Source organism: Pieris brassicae, chromosome 2, assembly GCF_905147105.1.
Source record: "Pieris brassicae chromosome 2, ilPieBrab1.1, whole genome shotgun sequence".
In the NCBI taxonomy this organism is placed as follows: domain Eukaryota; kingdom Metazoa; phylum Arthropoda; class Insecta; order Lepidoptera; family Pieridae; genus Pieris; species Pieris brassicae.
In genome coordinates this window covers 10,620,980-10,636,461 of record NC_059666.1, presented here as the reverse complement: position 1 = coordinate 10,636,461, position 15,482 = coordinate 10,620,980, and the positions used below count along the sequence as shown (strand labels likewise).

The window sequence follows — 15,482 nt, the reverse complement described above, 5'->3', positions numbered from 1 at the left end:
CATTTATGGCAAAAGCTAAAAAATGGGATAATGAAATTTTTAGTTTTGTTTTGTCTTTTGAATTTGCGCAAATTATTTGAATTAATGAATATGTTTACTTTTTGATAAAATTTGAAACAACAAATATGGCATTCATAAAAGAACCAGTGTTAAACATTATAGTAGTGGGTTTTCACCACAAAAAAGGATGCCAGGTAGGCGTTTCATGCTAAAATCGATATCCTAAATTAATTTTTAGGAGAAAGCTAGATTGAATTAAAAAAAAAATAACATTTCGATCTTGTTTTAGGTAGAACACTGTTACCCTGAATTAGTTCCCGGGAGACCCTCAGAACTTCCACCTGCTTGGCGATATTTACCAGCATTGGCTTTACCTGATGGCTCACACAATTATCTCTCTGACACAATATTTTTCAACTTGCCAGATTTAAGTGACTCTACAAGAACTGTTTATGGTGTTTCATGTTTCCGACAAATTCCAGTTGAGGTATGTTGCAATATATCAGTAATTTCAACATTTTTAACACTTTTATTACATGGAGACATTTAACATATTTTAGCAAGTTGTACAAAAAACTGAAGACATGACAAGAAGTTCTGTTCAGAAGAGTGTATGTGTTATTTGTCGAGCACCTTTATTTGGTAGATTGGCAGTTAAATTGGAACTTGTTGTAAGGGCTTGGTTTCTGCAAGGTGATTTTTCCCAGACAAAGCTTTTAGAAGATGCCTATAATCATCTCAATAGTTGCCCTGTACAGATTGATCAATGTTTGGAAGGTATGTAAATAATAATGTTACACTATGTAATAACAAAATTATAATTATTATTCCTCTTATTTTTTATTTATTCTTAAATTTAAATTTTATCTAATATTTGTTTTTTAATAGGAGACTTTTGTGAAAGTCATTTTTGGTAAATATTGAATTATTATTTATTTTGGTTATAACATTTTGATTACAGGTCTATCTGTGCAAAAATTAATTGAAAATTGGAGGCACAAAGCACTTTTGCTATTCAAATTATTATTATTGAGTCGTAAAGTTGTCATATATGGATCTCCCGCTGGACAGCTATCAACAGCGTTACTAACTGTAATTTCGTTACTGCCTCGTTGTGTAGAATATGGGCTATCACAGTCGGCTAATGTAGTGTAAGTATTATTTGTATAATATTTCTCCCCTAATTTACACAGTCATATCTGTTTATGATGATGTTTAGAACAACATATTGGTTATGTTGACCAAAATCAAATATCCTGGCTGAATTCTATGTATAATACTTAATTACAACATCATCTTCTGTTAAAACTATCAGTTTTTACGACCAAATAAGTTCCTTCAATGCCATTATAACAGATTTTGACTGTACATTACATTTCTTGAATTATTCAGAGATTATAAAGATTGTTGTTATAAAAACAACATATTTACATATAAATATAATATACCATAAATTAGCTGTTACTATAATAATTATTTGTTGGTTTTGGTATATAATAACAAACAACAGAAAAATTCTAATCTATAAGTAAATGGTAATGGTAAGTACAACATCTTGTATAGTATTGTTATATAATTTTTTTCTATATTTTAATAGTTTTTATAATGTATATCTAATTTTGAAGTGAAAACTATATTTGTGACAAATATCTTATAATGCCATTATAATCTAGAAAAAGTCTTGTCAATAGGCAGTAAAGCACAAATATAAGATATTTTTCGTAAATTACAGACTGTCACGGCCCCTTTCACCAGTTACAACAGCCATAGAAGTAAATACTGAAGAATTTAATACCCTAAATGCAAGTGACCCAATTTTTAATGGTAACAGTTTAGTGGAAGTACTGTCGCCGAAGGAAACTGGAAACCTTTTTGATGAGAAAGATAGAGTCAGCCGACAAAGTTTTGATGAAACGTTACTCGCAGATGTAGATCGACAAGAGTTACATGGTAGAGAAAAATGTCACAGCATTGGTGAAAAGTATAAACCACAAAAATGTGTGATGGAAGCTCAACAAAGTCCCACAATGGCAAGAGACATGAGTGTAGACGGATTGTATAATTTGATAGGACAAATAGATCAGGCCGATTGTGGCTTTCCACTGCCATTGTTTGAAGATGGCTATCTCTGTTTGCCATATTTATCCCTGCAGTACTTGGACCTTCTGTCCGATTCTGCCGTTCAAGGGTTCGTGGTTGGCGCTTCAAATGTGCTTTTCAAACAGAAGAGACAGCTGTTTGATGTTCTTGTAGAGTTGAATGAAATGCGAATTGAGACAGCAGACGTTGCACTGAGAAGGCAGCTCACCCTCGGCACCGAAGATCTTAGGTTTGCCGATCATGTGGTACGTCATGGTTCTACTCAAGGGGATGCATGGATAAGAGATCAGTTCGCCACCTACTTGATTTACCTTTTGAGGACATCATTGCTACCGGGTACAAAAACTTTTGTTTTTCATATGATTTTATTTATAGTAAAAGTATGAAATTACTTAATTTAAATACAAATAAAAATAGAAATATATAATACAAATTGCATATGTAATTCTCGCAGATGGAAGCAGAGAAATTGAATCATATAACTCACAGTTTATGGCCGCATTCAAGGCGACTAATGCTTATGAGAAATGGCTGAAAATTACTAATAATGGTGATGTGGAAGCTTTCATGAACTTGATTCCGATGCATCCCTTCGCCGGTCAACTTTCCGTGGCCGACATGAAGCTGAAATTTGCACAGTGAGTGTTCAGGAAATATTGGTAAATTACTAAGCCGTTGAAAAAGTTCAACTTTGTCTTTTTGTCTTAGACAAACATTACTACTAATTCAAGAATATAAGCAATTTCACTTTATATTATATTCATAGCTTACTATGTAAGGAAAGATGCGAGAAATAACTAATTTTAGCGTTTAATAATAATGTCATTGTGATTCAGCACCATGTCCACAACGGAGGGTGGCAGGAAAGTCAGCGCAGCCGTGGCCACCACCGGTCGAGCGGTAGCCACGACGTCTCGAGCCGTGGGCGGAGCCCTGTCCCAGGCTCGCGGAGCCCTATCCGGGTGGTGGAGCTCCCTCACCACTCCGACGCCGACGCCACTCCATCTCTGCGAGAGCTCGGACGAAAAGCGCTCCGACTCGGAAGAAAAACCTGACAATTTTTTCGACGAGAAACCTGAGACCTCTCGCGATGAGAAAATGCCTTCCGATGCCGAAGAAGCGCTGGAGGGCCAGGACAACAAGCGCGAGAGCGCTCCGTCGGATCCGCCCGACAAAGTCATAGAAGACACTGCGGGCAACCTCGGCAAGATACAAGTCGTTTGAAGTGATATAACTGTGTGCCGACTCACTCTTCTCTAGAATCCATTATTTATTTTTATACATCTAGTTTATTTTATGTACAGTTGTTATTTGTTTCGACTAAAAACGGTATTTTTATATTTTTAGTTAATCGATAGATTAGGATTCGTGTGCCACTTGTAAATAGGTCGATCAAATGTGTGACGTAGAAGTGAGATCTGAATTTATGTGCTCCGACAAATTAAGTTTAGATGCTACTTAATTATTTTTATATAGACGTTAAAGGCTTCAAGAGGACTTCATTTTACATTTCAAAGTATTGTGGTGGATATATGCTTTGCTGGACAGGCCAAACTTGAATCCACAAGTTGTTCCATTTATTTAAATGATAACCTAATTGTCCCCGGCGTATTGTGATTGTGGTTAAAATTAAACACGCTTTTGCCTTGTTAAAAATCGCGGAGAAATTGCGCTAGTTAGTTTATATCTTCTCAATTAAACATTTTAACATATAATAGGACTCTGAAAAGACTATTAGGTATATCCTGCGCAATCCCGGGCATGAGCTAAAATGTTTCAATTACGCTACAGGGAGGATTATATACGAATTTATGTCGGGCTTTGAAGGAATCCAATTGTAGGTATTGTTGAATTTGTATACTTGTAAGGCGTATATTTCATACATCCACGTGAAACATGATCTCTTAATTAATTAATTTCGATATACACGTAGTGTTGCTATTAATTTTACGTTTATCGGTTCCTTTATGTATATAATTGCGTTATTTAGGTTTGTACTTAGTATTTATTTGTACAGCGATAAGGCGGATGTGATTTTGAACCAATAAAGCTGATTGCGACAGATTTCTTATATATTGTTAATGTCGCTCGTATGACGTGAATATGTCTTTCATGAAATCATTGCAATTTTATATATTTTCGGAAATACTGTCTTGCCATTAGATTTGTTGAAAATTGTATTTTTAACTACGCTCATTAATTTCAAGTTGTAGATCTGTATGTACAATAAAAATGTTAAGCATTTGAAATCGTTTTATTGGTTCGGCCATTGGATTGAAGAAATTTACTCGCATTGAGTCGAAGTGGGAATATTATTTATTTAAAATCACATTTAACAGCTACATACAAGGCATATTAAATGCATCGGAGTCACACAGATGTCTTTTGAGTACAACAATTCATCATATACATGAATATTCTTAATCCTTACATTCGTCGAATACGCCAAGGTACCTTCGAAAAATCCAGCTGGATTTGTCAGAATTATGAATATTCTGCAGTCGAGTAAGCCTCGATATTGAGTTTCGCTCGTTCCCCTCCATCGTGCTCACACGGCCGAATCGGGCTCCTCCCACGGCCATGGCGGACCGGAATCCAGGGCGTCCTGTCTCCATAAGGCCCGGGATCCCTCCGTGGTTCCGTGCGCGAGAAGCCTCATATTGTACGGCTCGACCATATTAGATATCGATCCGTTGCTCTCTTCCCGCACCATGTACGCCTTCTTCGCCGGACCGGAGAAACTTTTGGTCTCCGGAAACAAGTCGAACGCGGTCCCGCCTTCCCGCGGCGACTCGAGCTCGGTCGTATCGGATCGCGGGGAGAAGTCCGAGCTGACCGTGAAGTCTTGATTGCTTCTATCGCCGCAGTCGACGCCGAGTGACCTTTTGTAAGACGCCGTGGTCGCGGGTGACGACGGTTTCGAAGCGTCGACGTTTTCAGACTTGTCCAACGGCGAGGCGGCACTGACCGTCGGTGACGAGACGAGCGGGACCGATTCGTCGTCGCTCGGCTCCTCCCGGGGCGGACTGCGCTCGCGAGAGCCCGAGTTGAGAGAGAAGAACTTCTCCCTGAGACGCGTCAATCGTTCGGCGGAACCCACTTTTCGTAAAATATCGGCGGTGCGACGCAAATTTCGCAACTTGAGATCGACGACCGGGGAACCGGTGCGAGTGGAATCTTCCACGGATTTGGAGCGAGCGGCCAGGCGGTCGCCGGGTTCCGAGTTGTCGTCGGATACTAGGAGAGAGGAGGGACGGGAGCGAGCAGGCCGCTCCGTCGTCCGCGGTCTCGCGGTGAAAGTGATGTGGCCGTCGTCGGAGTCCTCCTCGTTTTCGACTTTGAAGGTGACCGCGGGGGGATCCCGGTCACGCCGAGAGCGGAAGCTTGCGGGAGCGGGGCGGGGCGAGGGGGCAGGGGCGGAGCTCCCCGCCCAAGAGGCGCCACGAGCGACGGACGACTTTGGCTCGCGCTCTTCGCCTGAAACCAACCGACACTTTGTACTCGCCCGGACTTCACACGCTAAACACGGCTGGTCTCAGTTAAATAAAACAACTAAATAATTTTTATAAGTTTATTTTTTCGAATTCGGATGGAATGATTATTACGGAATATCACTACAATATGCTTGATATGTATGGGTACAGATGTAATGACAATTCTAGTGTAACAGCATCTATTCGCGGATCCTTACTCTAAAGTCATTCAGTGATTAACAATCGTGAATGTTGTATATTGTTACAAAACTGTTAAAACAGAAAATATAAAAAAAACAGGTCGATCGAGGTAATCAACTTATAATGGCACTCAGGACTCTAAAGTTACATCTACAGTGTCGAAGTGCAATACGTAACACAGGTTTAACATTTTAAAATTTGTGTAATTTCATACTCAAAGTATGATCTGATCTCCCAAAACCTGTATCAGTATCTCGATCACAATCGTGAATGATAAGCACAGCCAATTTAACAATTTCAACTAATACTTTGATAAGCTTAATATTAATAGGAACGCTTCATTGTATAATTAAACGAAGCAGTGTTATTAGCTACTTAAACTAAGCGTACATGCATTATGTTTATTACAAATTAAGTACTTAGAGTTAAAAAGTACATTGGGACATTTATCCGAACAAAGATTTGTTAAAAATGTCTTAATCTAAGCGATTTTGGAGTATTAAAAGTCTTTTATCGCTAATACATGCGTTTGGCACAGAACTTTTAGTTTTCAACCTTCGACTTAAAAGAAATGCTGCTTGCGTCGGCGGAATTTGCTCAAATTCGTTTGCTCAAGCTATTGAAGCCAAATGTGTTAGAACAATAAAACTGTGTCAATTGAAGAAACGAATTAATCAAAGCCAAAAATGCCTCTAGGCGTAAATACAACCACTGTTCATAGGAAGACACTATCAGAGATGTCAACATCTCTGTTACTTCTCCGAGGGAGACGGAAAAGAGAAAGTGAGATGGGGATATTGGCGATTGAGCCTATCGTAAATTCAGATGTTCCTATAGAAAGACGTCGTCCGAAATATTGACGATGACATCTCTGCGTAGCTCCTCCTCTGAGGAGGCTGGCGGGGGAGTTGGGGGATTCGAGGGGGAAGAGGATGACGAAGGGAGGGGAGAGGGGGGATACTCGCGAATGGTCCGCAGCTGGGGCTCACCTGAGGGCGCCTCAGAGTGGAGCACGTCTTCCATCGCCTCCTCGTTCAGGGTTTGTAGAGCGCCGCAAATCATCTGTTCTTCCAGCGTCACCTAGTTGAGGAGAATCCGATTAAATATGAAATGTCTTCTATTTAGAAGATTAACTATATGATGACAAATAACATGCAAAAAATTACGTGACAAAAATATTGATTTTTGATATAAATAGGTTCTCAACAAGCGTGGCCGGCGAAAAACCCTTGCTAATTGACGACTAATTCTCACATTCTAAAACTTAAAAGTTACTTACAAACTTACTTCAGTTTTAAAGAGAATTTGTATCATGAAGTGAATGTTTTGGATATCTAAATACAAGCAGCACTACTAAGTTTGATGATAAACATGCTAGACAACTACATAATTAAATACATCAAACATTAACGAAACAGAAAATAAGGAAAACTTATAATTCATAGTGCTTTCTAATGACAGCAATGAAACTACTTTCTGCTAAAATAATCACCTGGTATTCCGCGTAAGGCTGCAATTACAAAATCGGACTTTATTAGAGAATTGAAGCCTATTTGAATTGTAAAAAAATCTGAATGAATGAACTTAATTAAATTAATATGAAAGAACTATATATAGGTTTAACTATAACGTTATTTCCCCCGAACACGGAGATTTCACAAGTTATATTTCTGTAGTGCGATATTTATAACGATCTTAGTACTGTCTTTTGTTAACAAAGCTTTTACACATTTAAAGAAAACACTTTTTTACCGGATGTATTATTTTACCAAGATTGGTACGCGAAGCCATTGAATTAAAAAAAACGCCTCAATTTCAATAGAGAAGACGGCCTAAAATTATCAAACACCTGGGATCCAATAATATCCAAATTAAAACCCCAAGACAAACAATCCGCGAAGATAGAGGACACCGTGAGTCATTTCGGGAAAAACCCGTCATCTTTTAGTCGATACCAACTCTGGGGAAATAAATACAGATAATATAAATTTTCTTACAGCTGTAATACTTTTTGACATTCAACACCTTTTGTCTTCAGTCACCGTGACCACGCACGTTGTAAAGCACGCGAAACGTCGGAAATTTTTTAAATTATGTAAAATAATTATAAGTTTATAATAATACATAGCTTCAATCCGGTAAAAAAGTGTTTTCTTTATAATGATCCGTCAAGTCCATAATTAGTTTTGCATACCTTAGCACCACTTTCAATTATGTTGTTATATAATTAAACTAAATTAATTAATTAAATTCATGTTTCCAGTTTTCAAAAACGGTTTTACAGGAATACTCCTTCAACGCGATTTTCTATAATGCGGTCCAGTTTGGGGGGATTACTGTATTCATTTTTGACATCTTATTTCCGCCTTTCACTGCGAGCGGAACGGATCCATTACGGATTCCGCTACACTCGTTACGATCATACATGCCGTCTCCGCTTTGGTGGAGGCACATGTATGAAAGTCATCATTACGAGTATAGCGGAGTCCGTAAAGGTTCCGCTCGCAGTGGAAGGCGGGCATCAGTCTTGCGAAAATTGTATTCTAAACGAAGCAATGTCCAAGAGTTTCATACATAAAAACAATTGTATTAAAGTTTTGTTAAACAAACCTGTTTTTCAACCACAGTTGGACGCGATCTTTGATGTTCCAAGACCGGTCGTGGCTTTATCACATCCGTTTCAGTGTCACCAGATTTATCCGGAATTACTGAAAATATTTTTTTTATTTATTTGGATTTCTATTCAATTAGGGAATTAGTGTTAGTGGACGTTAGTGTCAAGTACTAGTAGTGGTAAGTTCAAAATTTTCATAAAATAATGAAATGTCTTCCGCTTAGTAGAGACTGTAAGTAGTGTTATTTGACACTTTCTTATGTTGATCATTTAGTTAGTATTACGTTACTTTTAAATTACTTATGTGACATAAGTTAGGCTAGATCCTAATGTTAACTGACGTTTCAGTAAGGAAATAATTTATTTAAAAAAAAGAGGGGCAGGATTATCCGGATACGGCCTGAATAAAAATAAATACCTGACAATGCTGGGACTGTGACGGGCATCGTGGCTTCCAGCTCCCGTAAATTGAGAATCAACATTTTGAACAACTCCCAGTCACCGAACGGTAACTCTAGCACCTGGAAATTATTCATTTTTAACCGATACAAGCTAAACAGCCTTTAAGTAATCTGATAACACGTTACTGACTGACATGTAAATAATCATTAAAAATATTGATTTCCTATGTCACGATGACATCCGTCTTCTGTAATCCTAATACTGGCTTAAGTAAAATTTTGTCGGAACATGTTTTTGATTGAAAAATAATATTCAGTTTTTGTTTACTACTAAGAGTGATAATTTAGTACAAATTTGACGTTTGTTTCCGTCTTTACTGGCCTGGTATAGTTAGAGGGAATGTTGGACCGCTATCTTGATTAGAAAGGCTTTAAATACTGAATGTTTCCTTAGTACACTTACAAGTTGTAAAACATATTGTATTGTCTTTTGTTAACATAGCTTTTATACATTTAAAGAAAACACTTTTTTACCGGATTGAAGCTATGTATTATAATAAACTTATAATTTGAAATATCTCCTGACGTGCTTCGCGTGCTTTGTACCGTGACCACGCACGCTGTAAAGCACGTACATAGCTTCAATCCGGTCAAAAAGTGTGTCCTTTAAATTTGTAAAAAATATTGTCAAATAGCATTAAATATCTGACAAATTATGTTCTGTGCACATCAGTGTTGGCCTAGCGGGTTCAACGTGCGACTCTGTGCACCAATAGCCCTTTTTTCTATGTGTGAATTTAACTTCCGCTCGAACGGTGAAGGAAAATATTGTGAAGAAACCGGCTTGTCTTAGACACAAAAGGTCGACAGGGTAAGTGAGGCACACGAGGCTGATCACCTACTTGGCTATTGGATTAACAAATGATCATGACACAGATACAGAAATCTGAGGCCAGACCTAAAAAGGTTGTAGCCCCACAGATATTTATAATAAATGCTTTTAGAAAAGGTAAAATGATTTCTCATATACTTTTCTTAATACATACCGGCCTAAGTTCAGCAAGCCGACAAACGGCCAGCACGAGACCGCACACGTGATGTCTCTGAAGTGCGGCCGCACACGTCACGCCCGAAGCGCCCAACGCATCGCGCACGAGCGTACACACGCGCTCTACGCTTAGCGTTGAAACGCGGATCGTGGATACGTCACCCTAGAAAGCAAGAAATGTGAGTCGTGAAGAATAGGTGCTTAAAACGAGAAGTTTTGTAAATATTACATATATATTTAAGTCTTGACTTGTTTAAGCTACCGCGGAATATGATTAGAAGGTTTATACAGAATATCTATAGCGCTGAATCCCCTACATCATGAGATCACTCCACATACACGCCCTCACGTACATAACCTGACGGTCCCACAATACAGCCGAATTAGGTATTACTAAGTTAATTGGATTTAATAATATTTATTAATTTTTCCTTTTGTAAATGTTTGAACCTTTTTGTATATATTATGTATTCCATCATTGGCATATATGTTATAAAGACATAATTGGGAAATAAAGTAGTTTGTTATAAATTTATATTTATTGCCAGTTCAAAATTCAGAGACGAGAGGAACTGGCAAGGAAGAAACTAAATATAACAGTAATTGTAAAGAAAATAAATTATTCATTAATTATAGTTTATCAAAATGGATATTTATTTAGTAATATGGAGTAGAACAAATGATCACAATTTTTCAATAAATAATTCATCATACGTGCATTCAACAATAAGTCACGACGCGGAATATTGCAAGGTTACCTGCGTGGACGCATAGATACGCGCGGATCAGTTTTTGTGGTTTCGTGCGAGTAAAAATGAAAATTTTGCTGTTAGATAATAAATATTATGTGAAATTAATAAATAAGTATTTGATGCAGTATTAAATATTACATATATTTGCCATCAGATAAGATTAAATAAGATCAAAGAGGCTAAACCGTACCAGTGCTGGAAAAGCAGTTCTGATCATCGCCGCCGGGTTAGCACCGACAACAGGCATAAAAGGAGTGTGCTGTGCGAGGGGTGGGGCCGAAGTGGGCGGGGTCACAGATGTCGTCGCCCACCCCGCCCACACCTGGTTCTGTTGCGGAGTTGGCGCTACCGGCTGAACTTTCTGCTAATAAATTATAAAAAAGAACAAAAAAATAACCAACATAGCCATAGAAGATGAGTTAGAGGCACTTAAACTAAATATCATGAGTGTGTGGGCCTGATTATCCGGAAGTTGTGTTCAGGACCTCCAGCTCCCTTCTCTTGGTGAAAAGGTATGCGCTGGTTCGGTTGTCGCGTGTTAGTATAGTAAAAGAAGGAATCCAGAAATTTATCAGACTAAGACTGGAACGGTTGTCCAAGCACCGACTCTTTAATTATTATAATTAGCAAATGCGATATGGCTTACGATGAAATTTGTGTGCGCACGCGACAGCTGGTCAAAATCCAACAGAATATGCTTACGCCATGACGCCGAAACACCACCTACCATCTCCGGATCGTGTGTCTACATCAAAATCGACAATTGTCATTCTTATATAAATTTAATTTACCTGTTTCCTATGAATAAGCTTCGAATGCGGTTGCTTCTGCAAGGTGAAAGTCGCTGCTCCGGAACCCAGGTCTTCGTCTATACCAGATTGCAAGTGCTCCTCTGAAATAAATGATAAATTTTACTATTCACTGTTTACAAATATTCAATAATTCTAAATGAATGTGTTTAAAAATAATGAAATTATTTTGTATAGATATTTTTTAAGATTTTTTATACAATAGTCGGACAAAATGAATCAGAATGCTCCGTCGCTTCATCGTAACATAGTTTTTTTTTAATATCCTTCCTGAATAAATAACCTATGCTGTAGATTAAATAGATTTCTCAGTCTTGCTTCTAATTTTCGAGATTAAAAAAAACACAAAGAAAAGAATCTATTTTAGAAAGTACTCCTAAGACTGCCAGGAGAAAGAAGAGAATCCCTCACCTTTGATAACCTTCTTGATATAGGGATCCAGGTTGATGGTGAAAGGGAGGAATATCTTGAGATCCGCCGCAGTGAGCGTTGCACGATGGAAGCTCAGAAACACTTCCAGCTTCCGCTCGTCACGATCCAACTCCAGCAGATTACCAGCCTCACGAAGACCGCTTATCAGTGGTTTTACCCTGGTAATTTAAATGCCAAATGATGAAGGGAAGTATTCTTTTGTTTTTTAGATAAATGATTTATTTATTTTTTATTAACTAAAAATATATATAATAAAATGTAAGATAAATCGATCATAATATGTTCAATAAAAAATAATAATGGATTCGGGAGTTTTTTTATATTATTGAAGTTATACTTCATTTGGCGCGTGGTTTAATGAAAAATAATGAGGAGTACATTTTTACGATGCGCGCGCACACCACCACAAAAAAGCGACACCCCGAAGTCAACATTTTTAGGTAGAATTAGCGTTAAAATAAAACTTTCAATGAGGTTAGTTTTGTTTTTTCTAACAATGTTTTAAAAGTGTTTTATTTTGTTGCGCTAAAGAAGTATAACTTCTAACGCGTGTACATAAGTATACACACGAGTTTTTTAAAAATTGTTTAGTTACATTAAATATAACTATTTTCAGGTAATTTGTGTCATAATCTGAACCTATACGAACACATGAGTTACGTAAAACGTCGTTTTGCTTTGTTTATTATTTATAGGAAACATTTTTTTAGTTTAATAAAAATAAGTATCTAATATAATGAAAAATAGGGGTTGATTGTAGAGGGGTGACAATGAAAGGTTGTATCTATTTTTGTATGTTGTATCATAAAAAACAATAACGCATATTTCACTGGTAACCATAACAAGGGATCAACAATCTGTGAACCGTACTGGACCTAGGTTTTTTTCTAAAACCTACTTATGTACACACAGACTGATTAAAAACATTCCGTACTTATCATAGATATGCTTGAGCGAGGTGGTGTCGTCGATGTGTTCTTCGAAAGTCTCGTGGTGGTATATGATCCAGGAAGTGCGGAACGGCCACTGCTCCGTGAGATTCACCCAAGAGGCCAGCTGGTACCAGTTGAACTCGATTTGGAAAGCCTTTAATAGACGACCTGAATACCAAATAATCTCAGTTATACACTTTTATCTTTTCTGATTCACTGAGATTTAAACTCTTTAAAATACTGCAAATCAAACAATCGTCTGGCATTTATAAAGCACATCTGTTTTTGCTGAATTTAATATTACGTAATTAAAAATGAAAATTTATTTTTTAATTGCGAACATTTTTCGACTATTTGTATAAGATTATGAAAAATATTAGAAATTTACAAAGTTTAGAAGGCGAGTTACTTATTTTTATTTACGGCATACTAACAAAACTTTACATAGACTACGACTACCTGTATACGACACGATGTATTGGAATACCACTCACCAGTGACATACAGCACATTCATCAAACGGCGCATGCTCCTGGGGTTGACGTCGCTGAAGTAGTCATCGGTCAGCAGAACCCGGCCAAGGTCGGCAGCCCCTCCTGCCGGTGTCGGGACGGCCCTGTGCAGACCCGATGCCACAGAGGAAGCGATGGACTCCGAGGGCCGGAGACGTCTCACGCTCTCTTTGGTCTGCTGGGGCTTTATGCGCTCTTGGCTGGACATGAGTTCCGATGTGGACGAAAGACGTCGCGATGATACCTAAAAAATAATTATATCGATTATCTCCTTATATGCTATATTTTCTGAAAAATTGATTTATTGAAAAACTATCAAAATACAAATTTCTCGCATTCGACTCTCATCCCTGAGTTTGTGAGTTGGTTCCCCGGCTGTGCACCAATGGACTTTCTGTCTATATGCGCATTTAACATTCGCTCGGTATACGAAAACATCGTGAGGAAAACGGCATGCCTTAATGACGGCGTGTGTTAGGCACAGGAGGCTGATCACTTATTTTCCTATTAAAGTGACAAATGATCATGAAATAGATACAGTAAGGCGCAGACCTTAAAAAGTTGTAGCTCTAGTGATTATTGTTATTTTATTTCCTAATTCACAAAGACAGCACATACGCCCTTAGTACGTAATAAACAACGTACCGATCGTTGCAGTGACGTCGAGAAATCCTCTGCAGCTATATTGTGCATCCTCTTGGTGGCAGTCTGCTGAGCGCTCTTCACTCTACGCAAAGCCGAGTTCTGGAGGTAGAACGGCAGCTGCACCATGTTCCGGAGATAATCCCAGCCTCCGATGTTGCTCTCTGAGAGCGCTCGGCGACTGTTTATTTCTACGGCCTGTTTTATTTTCCAACGTTAATAGAGGCGTTTCTAAAAGGTTTAAAACGAATACATACAACTCGGGGCACGAGGCCGACAAATTCTACTTTAATAAATTTTGTTTTTTGGCTAGGTTGTATATAAGAAGCTTTCAATGCCAAACATAGCGTACAAGCATGTGTTCGTTGTACTTATAGAATGAAACTTTCTTCTGCGAACTGTGTAATCCAATTGCTTAAAGAGTATACTCCACTATCAAAAACCAACGCAACCACTAAAATGGATGTTCATGGGCTGCAATTACTACCCTTTTTGGGCGTAAACTCGTGTGTCCCCTTATACTATAAAAATCTACAATCCTATATTGAGAATAGCACGCTCGGCTTACATTGCTTAGGATAAGTTTTTTTTTGATTTCGGATATTATTGTAGTTTTGAATTACGGATACTCATGCAATACATTTATATACAACGTCAATAGAAGAAAACCAAAAAAACCTGCAACCCAGGTGTAAAAGCATGCAAGCACACTGTACCGACATCGTCAGCCCTATATTTCATTATATTAACAAGGCTGAGTGACCACATAATATATTACAATATATTCGGATATATTTTGAGACGTCTCCCTAAAAAAATTTGGGATCATACTTTTAAAATTGTTTTGTTGATTGATTTTATGTCTGCTAGTCCAAGGCAGAATACGTTTTAAAGTATGGGGATGAGATTAGGATGAAGAATCTTATTTCTAGGTCTATTTTTAGCCAGATTCTCCGAGGACTGCTCTCGGCAAAATTATTAAATCGCTTTTATTTATGATAGGGCTTCATATACAAGGCTATTCGCTAACGGAGACACGACACTCCAACTCGACTAACCTCCATCCAAGCCACCTGCGCAGTGGAAACTTGTTAGAACCACAATATTAGTACTAAGCCTAGCTTAATTAAGAATGTTTGATCCTTCCATACGAACGAAATGAACTCACATTGTCATAAGTAAAAATATGACAAAATAATGTCAAATACGTTAAATCTTCGGCACATACCAAATATTATGCAGTTTTATTCATTTATATCAAATTCTAATTAAAAGAATTACTTAAAAATGTTAAACTTAAATCGACTTGGACACTGAGTGAAAAGGCACCTTGCTAATAATATGAGGGTCGATGGCCAGCAGCAAAATGAAGGGGCTCTTGGGGTCCGAGCAGAGCGCGTGTACGGCGTTGAGGAGGGCCAGGACCTTCTCCTGTTCGCAGCTGTCCAGAGCGTCCACCACCACCACCAGGCGGGTCTGCTGACCCGTAAAGGCATCCAGGCACGATACCTGAAAATATGTTTTGGGGCTAGATGATATCATGCAGCCCAAATGCGGATGGAACCA

The 15,482-nt window shown here is 38.1% G+C and overlaps 2 protein-coding genes across 13 annotated transcripts in view; one reads left to right on the top strand and one right to left on the bottom strand.

Moving 5' to 3' along the window:
* The first annotated feature begins 11 nt into the window (after window positions 1-11).
* LOC123719964 (late secretory pathway protein AVL9 homolog) lies at window positions 12-4,338 on the top strand. The gene is made up of 7 exons (XM_045676325.1): window positions 12-194; window positions 290-487; window positions 561-777; window positions 962-1,151; window positions 1,733-2,436; window positions 2,555-2,738; window positions 2,937-4,338. The coding sequence occupies exons 1-7, from the start codon at window positions 126-128 to the stop codon at window positions 3,322-3,324; spliced, it is 1,950 nt and encodes a 649-aa protein (XP_045532281.1). The 5' UTR covers window positions 12-125; the 3' UTR covers window positions 3,325-4,338.
* A 2-nt stretch (window positions 4,339-4,340) lies between these two features.
* The window catches only part of LOC123719962 (kinase D-interacting substrate of 220 kDa B), a 37,706-nt gene continuing 26,564 nt past the window's right edge, over window positions 4,341-15,482 (bottom strand). For 10 of the 12 annotated variants that reach the window (XM_045676320.1, XM_045676312.1, XM_045676315.1 and 7 more), the window contains 13 exons: window positions 15,246-15,425; window positions 13,920-14,114; window positions 13,257-13,518; window positions 12,765-12,930; window positions 11,810-11,988; window positions 11,381-11,481; window positions 10,780-10,953; window positions 9,836-10,000; window positions 8,807-8,909; window positions 8,385-8,482; window positions 7,267-7,284; window positions 6,764-6,854; window positions 4,341-5,577 (listed from right to left, as the gene is read on the bottom strand). In XM_045676320.1, the coding sequence (XP_045532276.1) occupies window positions 4,649-5,577; window positions 6,764-6,854; window positions 7,267-7,284; window positions 8,385-8,482; window positions 8,807-8,909; window positions 9,836-10,000; window positions 10,780-10,953; window positions 11,381-11,481; window positions 11,810-11,988; window positions 12,765-12,930; window positions 13,257-13,518; window positions 13,920-14,114; window positions 15,246-15,425 (2,661 nt within the window). In that variant the 3' untranslated portion in view covers window positions 4,341-4,648. The remainder of the gene's footprint in view (window positions 5,578-6,763; window positions 6,855-7,266; window positions 7,285-8,384; window positions 8,483-8,806; window positions 8,910-9,835; window positions 10,001-10,779; window positions 10,954-11,380; window positions 11,482-11,809; window positions 11,989-12,764; window positions 12,931-13,256; window positions 13,519-13,919; window positions 14,115-15,245; window positions 15,426-15,482) is intronic. The other 2 variants (XM_045676313.1, XM_045676314.1) reach the window with 2 other exon arrangements.

What these genes read in the sequence shown, in the direction of transcription:
- LOC123719964 (XM_045676325.1), top strand. Translation starts at nt 126, where the DNA reads ATGGCATTCATAAAAGAACCAGTGTTAAACATTATAGTAGTGGGTTTT. An exon ending in TCCGACAAATTCCAGTTGAG is followed by an intron (nt 488 to 560) that starts GTATGTTGCAAT and finishes AACATATTTTAG; the next exon opens with CAAGTTGTACAAAAAACTGA. An exon ending in GAGGACATCATTGCTACCGG is followed by an intron (nt 2,437 to 2,554) that starts GTACAAAAACTT and finishes TAATTCTCGCAG; the next exon opens with ATGGAAGCAGAGAAATTGAA.